The 15,968-nt window shown below is 43.6% G+C and overlaps 2 protein-coding genes across 2 annotated transcripts in view; one reads left to right on the top strand and one right to left on the bottom strand.

Moving 5' to 3' along the window:
* The window catches only part of LOC126568604 (elongin-C), a 589,072-nt gene that overhangs the window by 314,118 nt on the left and 258,986 nt on the right, over positions 1–15,968 (bottom strand). The gene's annotated exons all lie outside the window — the stretch shown is intronic.
* LOC126567713 (fat-like cadherin-related tumor suppressor homolog) overlaps positions 1–15,968 on the top strand; it is a 126,182-nt gene that overhangs the window by 63,048 nt on the left and 47,166 nt on the right. The window contains 4 exon segments of the mRNA XM_050223972.1: positions 11,633–11,739; positions 11,900–12,107; positions 13,442–13,503; positions 14,620–14,775. Of these exon segments, the coding sequence (XP_050079929.1) occupies positions 11,633–11,739; positions 11,900–12,107; positions 13,442–13,503; positions 14,620–14,775 (533 nt within the window).

The raw sequence follows: 15,968 nt of genomic DNA, 5'->3' as shown, positions 1-15,968 counted from the left end.
TGATAGCCCCTGGCTGCCCTTGCCACTTTCCGCAAATCGCTTCTAGTGGTCGTATCGCACGTATATGTGTGTGTCTCAATGTGGTTTTCGCTTTTGCAAGCGCATTTCCGTAGCAAACGTGATATGTGAGAGCTTTGACCCACGCGCAAGCTCAACCGAGCGTGCTGGAGTTATTTCTCCAGCCAATCCACACCGCGGCGACGATGACGAAATGTATGCAAATCCATCCGTGGAAGGATTATTCCCTTACGGCCGAAGACTCTAATTCGGCGCTGGATGGTTGAGATGGTTGAAGCGCTGGGAATACCCATCAGCTTGCGCCCCCCCCTCCCCCTTCCCCCCTCTTATCCAAATCTTTCACACCCTTGCCCGAAGCGCTCCTGCAACCCTCCCAATCGGTAGCATCCTGCACAAATGGCTGAACAAGGACTTTTGGTCACCGTAGGCAGATTTGGCGGGAAATCGTTCCGTTTACATCCTGGAGATGAGACTGAGAAAGACTTCATCACCGGTTCTCGTTTAGCAACATCAGGTTTTCGGCTGCCCCATCATCGGCAGAGGGAATCACCTTTCACCCTGATGCTGAAATGCACCGTACGGGGGAAACTCGAAATGGAATCGAGCTGTTTCTTTGCGTTCATTTATACGCTTTTTTTTTTGGACGGAATGTCCCCAGCGGGTTAGAACCGGGCGAGCGATATAGCGGGTTTCTAATGCCGCAAGCGCGAGCATTTGCGACGAGCCAGTTTTGGGCCTGTGACGGTGGTCTGTGTTATGGGAGTTGGCTGCTTGATGCTTTTTTATGTTGTAAGTGCGTGGTGTGGTTTTGGGGGGAGGTGAGGGGAGTCGGTTTAATCTCCCATCGCGACTCCTGCCACCGTTTGCCAAGTGTGTCATTATTCAAGAGGCTTTTTTCAGGCTTAGAGTTAGAATTGCCTATCTTTAGGCGCCGGCGAATCACAACGGGTGTGCGCGTAGGACAAAATGGTAACAAAATTCACCTTTACCAGCCTGGTTGAGGGTGATACATTTTTTACCATTTGTTGGTATGCTTAGGACATAACTTTTGCACAAACACACACAGACACACTATTCGTAAAAGCGGGGGGCCATCCATCTCGAGTTGGAAAAGTGTTGAAAAACGGCTTTCTCTGTCGTCGATAAAAATCACAAGAATGCGAAAGGCTAGGAAATGTAATCCGGCCGACATGGGACGTTAGCAGTGATTTACATATTTACTTCTAACATGCCAGCACACACTCAATTTCCCAACAGGAAACGCACCTTTTTTCGTCGCCATACAATCTCGCTTTGCCACTCACGGGGCGTCTCCTAAAGGGAAAATGTGTTTTTATTGATTTTAAGATAGAAATGAGCAGAAAACCATGATGGCTGTGCTTTCTCTCTCCCAATGGCGAAAGGGAAACGGGATCGAGCTTCGTAGTGTCGCTTCGAGCAGGTGTAGATGACAGTCCAAATATGCTAACATCGTTCCGTCTATCCCAACACAGAGTGGCTCGTAGATCGTTCGTTATGACGCTTGAAAGTCAAATCAGCCGGCATACTGTCATATTGTGGAGAAAATGTGAATGTAAGCTTTTCATGCCGATGGGTGGTGGTTGTGCTGGCTTCATATTCATAAGCAAAACGCACATCGCAAGCAAAGTCAGTCAGTGAAAGGTCCTCCAAAGACCCATAAGCTTTCGGAAGTTAGATACGGCCGTTTGTGGTTGTGGTCCACGTGCATCGCTTCAACCCGATGCACCCGATCACTGACGTACGAGTTTGTCGTGTTCGATTGCTGCTGAATCTTGTCCAAGAACACGCATCAATAATTCCACCAGGGAGGCTAAAGGTAAAAAATGACTTTCGGCTCTCTATCCCTTTTCTCTTTTCCTTTCGATTTGTAAGGAAGAAGTAGGTTTCCCGGAATCGATAAAGGGACCTTCACTACCACCACGACGAATGCACTGGTATGTCTATGTGCCTGGAGTTTGTGCAATTTCCGGTCGTACACGGTTGCAGCGGTTTGGACTCGCACACTCGACACAACTAGAAGCACCCAACCGCTCGCTTTTGACTTCGAACCGGGCCAATTATTGTGCTAACCGAGAAAAACAGGAAAGCGTTCCGGTAACGTCCATCACGCGCCGTCCCCATTCAGCCTCTCACGCCCTACCACGGGCACGGTTGAATGAATCGATTTTTAAGCACAAACCCCCTCCGGTACTTCAAACATTTTCCATACACACAATGCACGGAATTGCATCCTTGCAACCCGTACCATTCATTGCACCAGCGGCTGGAGTGACTAGGGCCGAGATGCACTTCATTGATTATGGAAACCGGTCGGCCGCTAGTTCGACGTGCATACTTTATGCTCGACTGGATCGTTTTTCGACGGTAGAATATATAGCAAATATTCAAATGCTTTTTGAGCCTCAGTTGGTCCGTGCATGTCATTGGACATTTCGAATTCTAGCCAGCTTTTCGAGACGGCCGGCGTGTATTCATGATGAGGGTCGGAAGAAATGTATTGCGCCCCAGGGCCCCGGGGTTTGATGTTGCGAAATCAATCAACCGAATATGATGGAAGTGTGTGTGTGTGTGTGTGTGTGTGTGTGTGTGTGTGTGTGTGTGTGTGTGTGTGTGTGTGTGTGTGTGTGTGTGGCTTTATTGGGTAGATCTGTAGCGAAAAATCGGTCCATGGACGAGGACCGGTAGCGCACCCAATCGCACATAGTCCGACCGCAGGATTTTGACAGTATGAAGAGCTTTCACCTTCGGCATGCTGCAGAAATAGCCCAACGAATGAAGCTCAACTGCAGGCAAGCTGTTACACGTAGACAAACGGATTTGAATGGCTATTATTTGATGAAACTAATCAATGGATGTTTGTCGCTTGACAATTCCAAACAAAACAAAGTTATGAAAAATGTATTGTATGGGCTTTATGGTGATTAAAATGTATTGAATGATTGTTTTTTCCTCTTTGCATCAATCATTCAGCAGTTATAAAACGTTGATTTTACTACAACCAATCATTAAATTGATTTAAAATGTTATTGTAAAAACGACTATTATATCAATGAGCTCTAACTTTAAGCGCTATAGGTCGCTATTTGAAATGGATTTCAAAAATTCGGGTCTTGTTAAGATGAATTTAGGCTTTTACACTTAATTTTGAAAACTGAAACAAAATTAAGTTTCAAAACTATTAATCAAAAACGTATGAAGATGCCATAATTTAGGAAATTTGGATATCAGATTGCATGAACTACTTTACACCACAATGAACTTACATGAATTTAGTAAATAAGAGCATGGTAAACAACATAATCAAGAGCGAAGGAAACATAATTTTCATCTCCAGAAATCTGGCACGCTTTCAAGCTATTCAATACTTCCATTACAATACGTTGTTTACCAGTCGTTACTATGTAGAAATCTTACCCTGTTTCCCTGTAAGTAGAAATGACTTCCAAACAATCAGCTTCCTAGCCAGCTTCGAGGAAGCTCTTGCAAAATCCGCAAGACAAGCGTGCGAGCGATTTCATTAGGCCTAATCAATTGAAATCATGCTTCAAAATGCATCTAATTTATGCTCCACTAGCCACAAACCGACGATCCAATCTAACCGACCCGACGAGCAAACATTGTTTCAAATCTGTTCCCAGCCGATTCACTTTCGGGGCTTCGCTACGACCGTACGAGCTGCAGTTACATTTGCATTCGGGAAATGGTTTTTGCTGGTATTCAAACAACTGCGGCGCTATCAGAATATTGCACCGGGCCCGGAAGTTGAATGCCTTCGCATCGTGTTCTGTCCAAGACAAAAGGTTTCCTAGTCACAAGTCGATTAGCCTACGGGGTCGAGCCTGCGCTCGTAAGGATCGTGCTTCTTCTTATGAGAAGCACGACAATCGGCAGGATAGGCGCGAAGAATATCGACTGCGTGGTACAAGAATTCAGGTGTACTTTGACCGATGCGGGGACCGAAACCGGTAGGTTCGCTGCCACCGTAAAAGACAACAACACGACGGACCAGAATCTTCACTGCTGGTAAAATTTTAATTAAATTTATCACATTCTACTCTTGTCTGGGTGCTGTGTTTGTTTCTATTTCGATGACAGCGCTTCGAAGGCGTGTGCGTTGTGCTTCTTTCGCTGGAGCTCGTCGAGCGGCGGAGTTCTAGCGAGCAAGTTAACGGGTCGCTACCGACAGGTCCGAACCATCCCGTACGATGGACGGACATCCGACGCGTTTGCCATCCGTGTCAGTGCAGGCACGATTATAAATTGTTCGACACAACGGACCGTACGTCCGGCATCTTATACACGCGGATGCGGAAAATCCTTCCAGCCAAGCCAGGAAAAGGCACAGGGAAACACACAGACATACTCGTGCCCATGCTCGTCCCTATTGTGGTTGACCGATTTGCTTCCGGGTTTATGGCGAACGGCGAATCCTTTCGCTTCCCGGAGCTTCCGTTTGGTCTGGAGCATGGCATGAAGGTACCCAACCGTGAAAGGATATATGTGATTGAAGGAGAAGAGACCGTTTTCTGGTTAGCAAAGTTGTAAGAAAGGTGTTTGTGTGTACGATGGATGTGTGTACGCGTGGGACGGGTGAAGGCATCGCACAGAAGTGGCTCCATTTAACGAGTCGATTGAAATGATTAAGTTAATTCTGGTTCACCATTGTGTTGCCTTTAAAAAGGTCGCTCCTTTCGAAAATGGGTTTGTCACTTGCTCACGTTTCAGCCACAAGTATTTAACTCCAATGCGGTTAGCTTTGTAATCGATCGTGACGGTAGTAACACGATAGTTGTATTTTACGTGTCAATAAATAATAAAAATGGTTGCAGCTTATTTCCTTGAAACTGGACAAAAAAAGTGTACTTTAACAGGAAAAAATTGATAAATAACTAATTAGATTATTTAATTTCACAGTTTACCGTAAAACTTAAAACTAAACAAAATTAAGAACAAACGACAAAATAAAACTAAAGAACAGGTAAGATTAGAAAGAAAATATAAATAAATGAACGAAAAATGGAAAATGCAAATAGCAAACAAATAAACACAATAAAAATGTAACTGAAAAGAAGTGAAGAGATTTCATTGATGAATGCAAACGTTTTTATCTTTGTTTCCTAGTTACCAAACTACCACATAATAGAAGCTTCTATTTACGTTTAAATCACAAACAAAACGCTCCAACGAGGAAATTTTGTCACTTCGATCAATTTCTTTTTTTGTTCTATCATTTCACATTATTTAACTAACTCTATCGCTTATACATTTGTTTTGTTTATAATTTTGCAAACTATTCAACACCCAGTCTGTTCGCGTCTACTCCTGTTTCGCTCTCTGTTTCCGAAGTTATTCTTCAGCAACTTAGTTTTAATTGGAGCAAGTTTGCTTGGGAAAGTTTCGATCGATTGGTGTTTTCTGCTTGCAAAAGTTGTAGCATTTTAATTAATATTTTCTCATTTTCAATGTTGCATCAAGAGGCGGCGATTGGGGTTCGTAAGGCAAGAGCCATACCTTTGGACGTGCCTTCGAAAGTTTAGTATTTACTGCGTCCACCAAACGTCCAATGTAACGATGTCGCGGGCAAAGCATCTTTCCTTTCTTTCAACACCGCGACACCCTTGTTTCGTTCCGTTGGGGACGAGTATCATTCATTATCAAAAGAAATAGGAAGCACCAGCCACTGCCACCGGCATTCTTCGTAGCTTTTGCATTTGGAGGTTTTGTTTATGTTTTTTTTTTCTCCCAACTGATGTTTTCTCCTTTCCGGCACTATTGTTTTACCGGTGATTTTCTCGGCCAATGCCAATGCGCGAAAAGGGGTGGAATGAAATGACACGAATGCTGTCGCAAAGGATCATAATTGTGTGTGTGTTTGTTTTTCCCAGGTTTCTTCTGTTTGTTTTTCCCGGGAAATTCATGACGGAAACTTTTGTTCCATCCACCCACCAGCCAGCCATCGGTGGCGCTTTCCTTTTCTGCTCGTTCAGACTACAATTAGACCAATGCAAAGCTATTGTTACCGGTGGTCGGTGAGCATGTTCCATTGTGCTGTCGTTTCCTTCCCCAGTTGAACTGCTTGCTTGTATGGGTGTGTGTGTTTCTGGTGCTCAGGTTTGCAGTGGAAGCGTCTGTCGTCTGCATTTTGAAAGGAAAGGACCCATTCTAAAGGATGTGTTACGGTTTTATTTCTTCGCTTCAGAGTTTGTTGCTTAACTTTGTATCCATTTTTGTTGTTTTCTTGCATTGTTTGTGCGCCTGTCAGCCTCGCTGATGGTTGAGGATGTGGCGGTAGAATGTGAAGCGAGCAGCACATAACGTATGGATATAATGGGAACAAAGTGAATGCCAGTGTCACGCACGAGTGCGTCGTGTGGAATATGTGGTTCACGGTTAGATCTTGCAATAAAATAAAATTTGTACAAGAGAGGCATCTTGAACAATTTTGCATGTGCTATGGAACGAGTAGACGAGTAGCTAGCATTTCAAGCGAGAAATTTATAAAAATTGTTTTTTTTTTTAATAATTTGATGAATTGCTACCCGTATTGCATCACTTTAGGCGTGTTTGTTACTGTCTTCTACTAATTCTACTAATTCGTATTGCATACGTTTAGGCGCATTCGATGTTCATTCAATTTTACTAATGCACTTCAAAACAAACGCTTTGTCCGAGTTGATTTGAACAAGTGAGCGAATGAAAAACGACCAAAACACAGTTTAGCAAACCGAGCTGAACATGTGAAAAAACCCTCAATAAAATAAAATTAATAATCACACTTCGACCGCACACAATTCTAGCTAGCAATCGATGCAGACTTGAACTAGGAACACTCCGTATCACCAAGCTACTAATGGTCTCTCTCTTCCAATCATATTAAGCTCTTTCACCCAACCGTACAACGCGCAAATGTTGCAACATTATTTTCTTCACCTCATGGCCTCAAGTTCTCACCACTCACCACCAAGCAAACAGTGCTAGGCTGTTTTTCGCCACCGCGGGTAATTAACACGTTTTATTGCCTATCTATGGGCGCATGGATTTCATCGGCACTCGGTGGCGCTTCCATTCCATTAAACCGTCACCGAGCTGCCCTTGCCGTGATGCAGGGTGTTGGATTGGGAAATTTATCACTCAGCACACTGTATTTTCTTGCCTCCCCGGCGGTACCATGCCGTGTAGAGGAAAACTTTCGACGTCAATTTTCGCTTTTTGTTTCTGCTTTCTAATGCTGTCCTGAGCGAAGTTGCGCCCGCAGTGCCGGAGCACCGGCGGAGGCTCGTTTGATGAAGATAGAATATGTCTAATTTATTTACTCCCTCGTCTCATTTCTCTTGCCATGCTTTTTGGTTGCTTGATGGTGGCAAAAACTTCTTTGAGCCTCTGTTTTTCATCATTTCCGACTCCACACTCATGCCAGTCGCTCTCATAGGGAAATGGTACAATAAAAATCAAGTGATAATGTTATTGATTCTACCGACACATGCACGACTATGACTATGACGGTGAAACTACACTCACTGCATTCCGTACTGAACTGGCAAGTACCTCCAATTTCCATTTTTGAAAAGCAGATCACCACGAAAAATTTCAAAACCACCACAGCTTGACCTCGGTACGGATGCCGTGGTATAATCGGGCCAGCTCGTTTCCGGCCGCTCGATTAAACCGCTAGGGGAAAGATCATAAAATAGGCATTAAACAGAAACCGGAGCACTAATTTAATTAGGTGTGATCGATACCGGCCGGCGCCCGATCTTCTTCCCAACATTCCAGCCGATCGAAGCGATTACCCAATGCTGCGCGCTGCTGCATGTTGAATGCTAGATAGATGTTTCGGCAAATTTCAAACTTCATTTCACTCCATCCATAATTCAACTTTGGATGGATGTTGTGGCGGTTTGCCGATACGGCTTTTTCCATTTTAATTGATTCCATTTGCATCGGAATACGAATGGGAAATGTTAAAACTGTTCACATTTCTATTTGAGTAAATGTCTTGAAACGTGGTAGACGAGGCAGTTCTTGGTCGATTGGAGGAGGAGGAAGGGGAGGAGGTAGCACCAAACTGTAGCCATCAATCGAGGTTATCAGTGTTTGAAGAAGCTCTCGAGAGTATTTGGAAGTGGTTCACCCAATCGAAAGGAGCACGAACAAGAGCACGATGGAACTTTGTGTAGTCTGCCGGCTGAGTGCTTCTGGCCATGGACTAATTTGCGTAGGCTTGCCATCCATCGTTCATACGGACAGATACAGATTTTGTTTTTTGGAATCATTTGGATGAGTTTTATGATGAAAAGTTGGCATGATGGATGGGGACGAAAGGATTTTTTTTTTTCATAAATGTATAAAGTTAGCAAAACTTTGTGCTTAAATGTAAAAGCCACCTAAACAGAATAAAAAAAAAATCTAATAAATTTTCCAGCGGGAAAAAAACCGCGTTGAAAATATACATTTACATACATTAGAGATTGGGCGGCCCGGTGGTGTAAGCGACAGCGGCGCCGGTCTTCAAACGGCAGGACCTGGGTTCAAATCCCATCTGGACCGTCCTCCCGTAGTGAGGCCTAACTAACCAACTAAGTGGTATCGGCAGTCTAGTAAGCCATTTCAATGGCCGGCATGGCCTTAGAGGTCGTTAAACCAAGAAGAAGACATTCAGAGATTATTGTGTTTGACAAAAGAGATGTGTGTGAAGTTTATCTGTATTTTTCTGTTCTAGCTTTTGTATAATTTTCTTTAAAATTGTATCAATTTCAAAGCAACTGTAGTGTACAATATCACGAAATATTATGTCACGAAAAATGTGACGAAACACTACTAATTTTCCGTTAATAGATTGCATACATTTAGGCGTTCTATGCCTAAAAAAGACACTACTTTTAAAATACTTTAACATGTCGATGAATTGAATAGAATAGAATTTTGTGAATCGAATGCCTTTCCTAGGACACACATTGTAAGAGGGTGAACATTTTTTTATACTTCTTTTGAGCTTGGATCCCTTTGGAACAAGTTTTACCGTATCAAAGAGGGTCTTCTTTATCGAAAACCTCCACTATTCAGGAGCTTCACACTTCTAAACACATCAACACCATCAAGAATACTGCTGACGATTAAAAGCTGTCCGTTTGACCAATTTAATCAATGCTTTACCGAATTTCAACCCTCTCCACCAACTCCACCGGAACCTTTATACACCGTATATAAAATATCCTTGAAGCGTTTCTGCCTACAGGCTATTGCTGGGCTTTTCTCTTGCTTCGCCCCTTGAACCATTATCATCGCTCCAATGAGCATAACGAGTGTCGTTCGTTCCCAACTTCTATCCAACGGCCGGCGAGACGCCCAGCGAGACACGACACATTCTTCGCCGAAGCCCCGTCAATCTAAGAAGCCGTCAGCGACTTTTACTTATTATCATTATCATCGTGTTGCCGTGCCGACGCAAGCCTCTCCGTCCGTTGCCACGTTTGTCGGACCCTCTCCACCAACAACGATGGGAAAAGTTGTCCCATGGTTGGCACACTGTAATCACACTAATCCCCCAAAAATACCATTCTCCGGTCGGTGAAGAACATCGGCCATATTCGGTCGTCCGTCACGCTATCCCTCTGCACCGACGGGGTCCAACGGGGGATCATTGTCAACGGAATGACATTCATCTTCTGACCGAAGTATGTTTCCGATGATAACCGTGTCCCGGTGGTCGTCCAGATTGTCAAGACAACATCTGCACCGTCCAACCGTTCCAGTTGGTCAGCTGAGCGCGAAAGCAGAAAGCACACAACAAAAACCTTCTGGTTCCGTGCAAAACGGGTCCGCAACAAAAAAAAAAAAAAAACAGCAATGCCTGACGAGCAGGGAAACAAAAGATTATGCTTGCAAGCATTTGTTTCGTTTCTTTTCCGTCCTACTGCTGCCCGGCTATTTCCATGCTCTTCCATGCATCTACGTGCGGCTGATGTGAAGCCTCAAAATGTGTTTTGGGTCGTGTGGTATTAGCGATTCGGCGAAAAAAGAAGCCCCGTTCCAGTGGGACACACAAACACACCGTGGTTGGAAGCTAGGTGTTAGATGAGGCAGCAAAGAAAGCATAGTACAAAAGCGAAGCAGGAAAAATCTTACGTCCATTCCCTTACTGGCAAAGCCGCAACACGCAACAAAACGACCACAAATGATTAGGAAGATGAATTTCCACACCCACCTACAAGTTTGCGCAATTTCTTTCGGTGGGCAAGTGTTCCATTCTTCCTTCTTTTTTCGTGTTGGTGGCGAAATGAGATTTAATGAGCATTTTACAACGTTACGGGAACGGTCCGCTGTCGTTGTCAGGCAGAAAAGTGGTCAGTAGGGACCACGGTTGACCGTAAAGCTGGGGCAGATTCGCTGCTTGCTGCGTGGCGCTCATCGCATAGTTTAGGTGAAGTCGTAGATCATGATTTCTTTGCGTAAAATTTGTGGCACGTTAATGGTTATGCAAGTGATGATGGCAATTATGGTTCTTTTATAGGGTGGTTTCGCTTCTTTTTTTGTTGTGCAAATTGTTTCTACTGTTGCGTTTCAAACTCTTTTATGCTTAAGTTTGAAATTATGTATAAAAGGAAATTAAATCGTTTTATTAAGGGTAGCAGATAATATTTTCCCTTTACGAGCTTTTTTTAGTGATCTTTTTTATTTGTTGTTTATCTTTTTAATGCTGTCAGCGTTCTACAACTCACTCTAAATGCTTCAAAATTGTTTGCTCTAAATCTAGCATTGAATATGGTCAAGATATAGCTACATCAAGCCATGAACCAGCTCAAGCTTGAAGCTTATGGGCTTGCATAAATTATTGAACTACTTTAGCTGTAGCGCCTAGCTTTGGCTATTTTTTATGGCTATAAACTTATCGCTTCAGTTAGTTGAGTTAGTTGACAGCATCGAATAAGCTACTCCGAACATCAATAAATAACGAACACTAATATGTTCAATTAGAACCTACTCTGAGACGTGTTAATCCTATTTTCAAAAAGTTTATCCCTTTCGGACGCGTTCAATATACTAAGGACTTTGAATAAATCCTCTACAGTTGCTGACGCTTAGCTACTTTAGCAAAGAACGTTCAAATTGGGGGCAGTCCAGTAGTGAAGTTAAAACGTAGTCGGTCTTCAAACGGCAGGATATGGGCTCAAATCCCACCCGAGCCGTTTCCTCGTAGTGAGGACTGACTATCCAACTACGTGGTATGAAGGAGTTAGCTATTCGATGGCTGGCGTGACCTAGCAGGAAGTCAAGTAGTCACGAAGAAGAAAACTATCCTCCGTTTTATCCTATCCGTCTTTGGGTTTTTTCTCGAAAGTCTAAAAAGAGTATATTTAACTAGAAATAAGAAATTCCTCAGGAATTGCTACTAAAAGAAGCAATTTAGAGACAAGAATATGAAGTATTCAGAATTTTTATCAATAGGATTGATTTAATGTATTTTCCTATCAATTAAACACTCCATTCAAAATTTTTGGTAATCAATTCTTCTCCTACAATCAATAATGCTGTAATATATAAGTGTGTTTCTCATTAACGTTTCCTTTCTCTATCTTCTTATTCGCTTCTCTAGGATTCATTCGAACCCTTGCCTCACTGGATCTGGAAACGAAGCCAAGCTACTGGTTAACGGTGTGCGCACAGGACCAAGCCGTCGTTCCACTGCATTCCTGCGTACAGGTTAGTTACCATTACACTTTATTACATTCCGGTTAATACTTTAACCGCAAGCTGAAACTCCTTGTTGAAGCCACTACCCCTCCCACTGCTGATGTCACTTTCAATACCGAATACGATTAAAATACCCTTACGCTTACGCGTTCACTTCCCTTTTGCACAGGTGTACATCGAGGTGCAGAACGAGAACGATAACGTGCCACTCACCGAGGATGCCGTCTACTATCCCTCGGTCCCGGAAAGCAGTCCACCGAACGTGAAGGTGCTTCAGCTGGTTGCCGAAGATCGAGACATTGATCCACTGCAGCAGATTTCCTATCGCATTACGTCCGGCAATCCAGAAGGTTACTTCACCATCAACAGCACGAGCGGTAAGCGATCTTTTCCCTTATACCGTCTGCACATTTTAATTACCATCAGATGGAAGCAGCTGGAAACACATTGAATAAATCACGACCGGCTAGTATGAGTGCCGTGCACTACAGTGTCGCCCGAAAACACAAGTGAAGCTGCGTGTTGCAAGAAAATGCACTTTTAAAATTCAATTATTTTCCCATAAAAGTCGACACCATTCCATCCTTGGGAGTGAACAGAATATCGATAGTGCCATAAATATTGATCGATCCTGGCCAGGCTCTTTTGTGGGATGTGAGAGAGAGAGAGTTTGGGCTGATGGTGGTCGATTTGCCGCTATTCCTATTGTGTGCGTGTGTTTGTGCGGCGCACACTGACACGGAAAACTCGCCGTAATCGATGAAGACGTTACCTTTTACCCACGTGGTAAAGGGAAGAAGATGCGAACTGTAATTGACAAGCACGATCGAAGAAGCACACGGTGCAGAGGTGCTTGTGGAATGGAACGCGTTTCAAGGACTGGAACTGGAGGCATTCAGCAGCATATCCATCAAGGAGCGTTTCGCATCGTGTAATAGGAATGAAGGGTTGTGAGTCGATCGGTTACGGTTGGTCGATTCGTTGCAGGAGCTGTGAATCTGAAGTGGAATACAATCTAGCCTCTTCAATTCCCTGTCCACCAACACGCACCTACATAACCCACACTGGATGGGTTTTTTTGCCTTCTTCAACCTCTTGAACGGAAAGTACCCTCGGAAAACAGGGTTGAGCATTGCACACTCACACTGATCGAACGGATGATTCAAACCATCTTTTTGCTCTCAACCAACGCAGCTTGGGCTAGAAGCAAACACACTAAAACACATCCGACTAACGTATACGTACCGAGCAGGGTACGAAATGGATGAGAAATGAGTTCTTCAGAAGGAAAAGCGCCATCCGGCACCGGTCGCATTTCGCAACCGGCGGCTGCTCGCTTTCGCAAAAGAAGGATTGCATTTCAAACGGTTGTCGATGGAAATGACGACTCGATCCACCTACTTTCGGCCGGCGGATACGGTAACGGATGGATCGGTGTTGAATTATGTATTTGCCCTTTGGCGGCAAAGATTAAAGGTGAACCAAAATAGGCGATTTACCGTAGTTCGAGGTGCCTTCGAGGGCGCCTTTGCCGAAGCGATAAGGGTGTGTGATTTCAATTGCTTGGGAAAGGATTAAATTGTTCCGTTGCGTTTGGGTGGTTTATTAAAGTGAGCCAAGGTGCTCACTTTGGGAGATTAATTTCATGACTTAATGGAATTAAAATATATTGAAATTTTTGCTATTTTAATTTATTTTTGTTTATTTGCAGGACTCATAACCACCACTGCTCGAAAACTGGATCGAGAAAATCAACCCGAACACATACTTGAGGTAGGTTTATTAGCATTTTAAGATTTATTTCTGCACTAAGGCATTTGGAATGGAAAAATTTAAATTATTGGAAAAAAATCCTCTTCAAGTTGCTCAAAAATCCAACTAAAAGTGGATCAGAATTATCGAGATATTAAGCCACGTGAAGATCATTTTGGCATTCACTATCATTGAATAAAAGCATTCAGTCTTCTTCAAAGAATCTCTACATTCGTCCATACCATGCAAAACAAACAAAGGTATTTATTCCATGTCTATTCATTATAGAACATATTTTGTTTGCCTTTAAACCAGGCTGAGCGGTAAATTACGGTCCAAATGAACCCAAACGAAAGATATACCAGTAACACAAATTGTGCAACTCATTAAATAGCCAAATCAACGTACAAATGATGTTTCCATACTTTTGGGTGTTCCAAACATAATCAAAAATTAATATGAAGGCAATGCAATTTTTCTCGTCATTTTCCTTTTTGTGGTAACTCTCTGGAACTTTTTGTACTGATGAAATCACCAACATAAGATTTAATTCTTAGAAATCAAATAGAAACAGTCAGTTGGCAAACATTTGTTCGTAGTAAAACAGATTACACCTTTCGAGCGATTTTAATGATACAATCGATATCCCGCCTAGTGGCTGAACTCACTGCATCGCCTTCCGGAATAACAGGTTGCGTGTTGTTGATGGTTTTGACAATATACCAACCAAACACATAACACAGTATCGCAAATAATCCACCATCATTCAACCACAAGGTTCAAGAAACAGGTCAGCCTGGTGATGATACAACGGCAAATCGAAAGAAAGAAGAATAAAAAACACCCAAAGCACAATCTCAGAACCGTTGACGTGACAGGCTCTCACGCTTCCGTTCTTTACCATTCATCCTTCCTTCCTTTCATCCGGGTAGTTGCTCATTAATCATTTGGATACAAAATTAATTTGCCTCCCACCGACCGAGAGTATTCATACGCGCAGGAAAACGACAGCGCTCGCAGGGCTCGTTTCTCGCCCTAGGGTGCAGATTATTTTTCAAAGCCTTGCTTCGCTTAGTTTTCGCCCCATCCACACTGGAGCTAACGTGGAAGTTTCCCTTTATGCCATTTTAATTACAGGTCCTGGTGATGGACAACGGAGAGCCGCAGCTATCGTCGACAACGCGCGTCGTCGTGCAGGTCGAGGACGTTAACGACCATGCGCCCGAGTTCGATCAGAAAATGTACAAAGTGCAGATACCAGCCAACGCCAAAATCGATCAACCACTGTTTCAGGTAGGTTCCGTTTTAGTACGTTTCACACACAAACACGCCCTCTCTCGCTCTTTAAACGTTGGAATGTTTCGCTGTGATGTTGTTTCTGTTCGATCGTTGTTTCACAATCCTTCGGCCGTACTTTTTTATGACAAGATGCGGCACAAACAAACGCATACAGGCAGGACCCACAAAACAGCTCGCTACTATCATGGGGAAGCCGGTATGATTGTGAGCGGATTGTCAAATAATTATCGTCAAAGTGCATCCTTTATGTTGGGTGTTTAAGTTTTTTGTCCTATTTTTTTTTTAAACATTCACCACTCATTCACTCACAACAACACGCACACGCACCCTTTACCACACACTCGTAGCAGGTGGAAACATAACACTTGCACCCGCAGGGATTCATTTAACACACCAACAATACACATCTATATCGCTCATCCCGTTTTCTGCATGATGCCCTAGTTCTCGCGCGTAATCGGGACGACCCCGTATCTATTAATCATTTCTGACATTCTGACATCGGGTGGACGCATATATACGAATCCGTCCGTTTCATCCATCGAACGTTAAGCTCGCTCGATCGCGCGAGTGTTTCTTGTACGGTTTTGTCTGCTGCTCGAGCCGCACTGCAACCGCGTTAATGCATGCTGGTGCCGCCACCATCTGTCGCCGTGAGCATTAAGCGGGTTCTCGGGCATTGTCATTGTGGGTGCATAATGTTTCGTAATCTTTTTTTTTTCTATCTCTTCCTCCATTTTACCGAAAATCCACACATTCGGTTCATGGCACGGCGAGGATTTGCGCTCTGCCCATCCTGCAGAAGGCGGGGAGAAGATTAAAACTGTTTCCCACGTGATAACTCACCACCGCATGGTCGCTCGGCTAGAGGATTTTCGAGAGTTTTCAACACCGCATTGCCTACATTTAGGCGCATTCGGGCAGGTTGAAAATAGAACCACCCGGCGGTGGGTTGGATCGTAAAAATTTCGTTCCCGTGCCCTTTTTCCGTGAGCGTGTGTGTGTGTGTGTGCGTGCACAGCAAGCGCTTCGGTAGAAAAGCTGCTTTCATTTCATGCGAATGTGGGATTAGTTTCATAAAGCGTTAATCCTTTTTCAAGAGCGTTGGTAAGCGGTGCCCCAAAAATTTCCACCGAAAATCCACTGGCACGTTTTTTTTTTGTGCGCTGGAAATTGCCTAAACCTCC

Source organism: Anopheles maculipalpis, chromosome 2RL (genome assembly GCF_943734695.1).
Source record: "Anopheles maculipalpis chromosome 2RL, idAnoMacuDA_375_x, whole genome shotgun sequence".
Lineage (NCBI taxonomy): Eukaryota > Metazoa > Arthropoda > Insecta > Diptera > Culicidae > Anopheles > Anopheles maculipalpis.
This window is presented reverse-complemented; position numbering and strand designations above follow the sequence as displayed.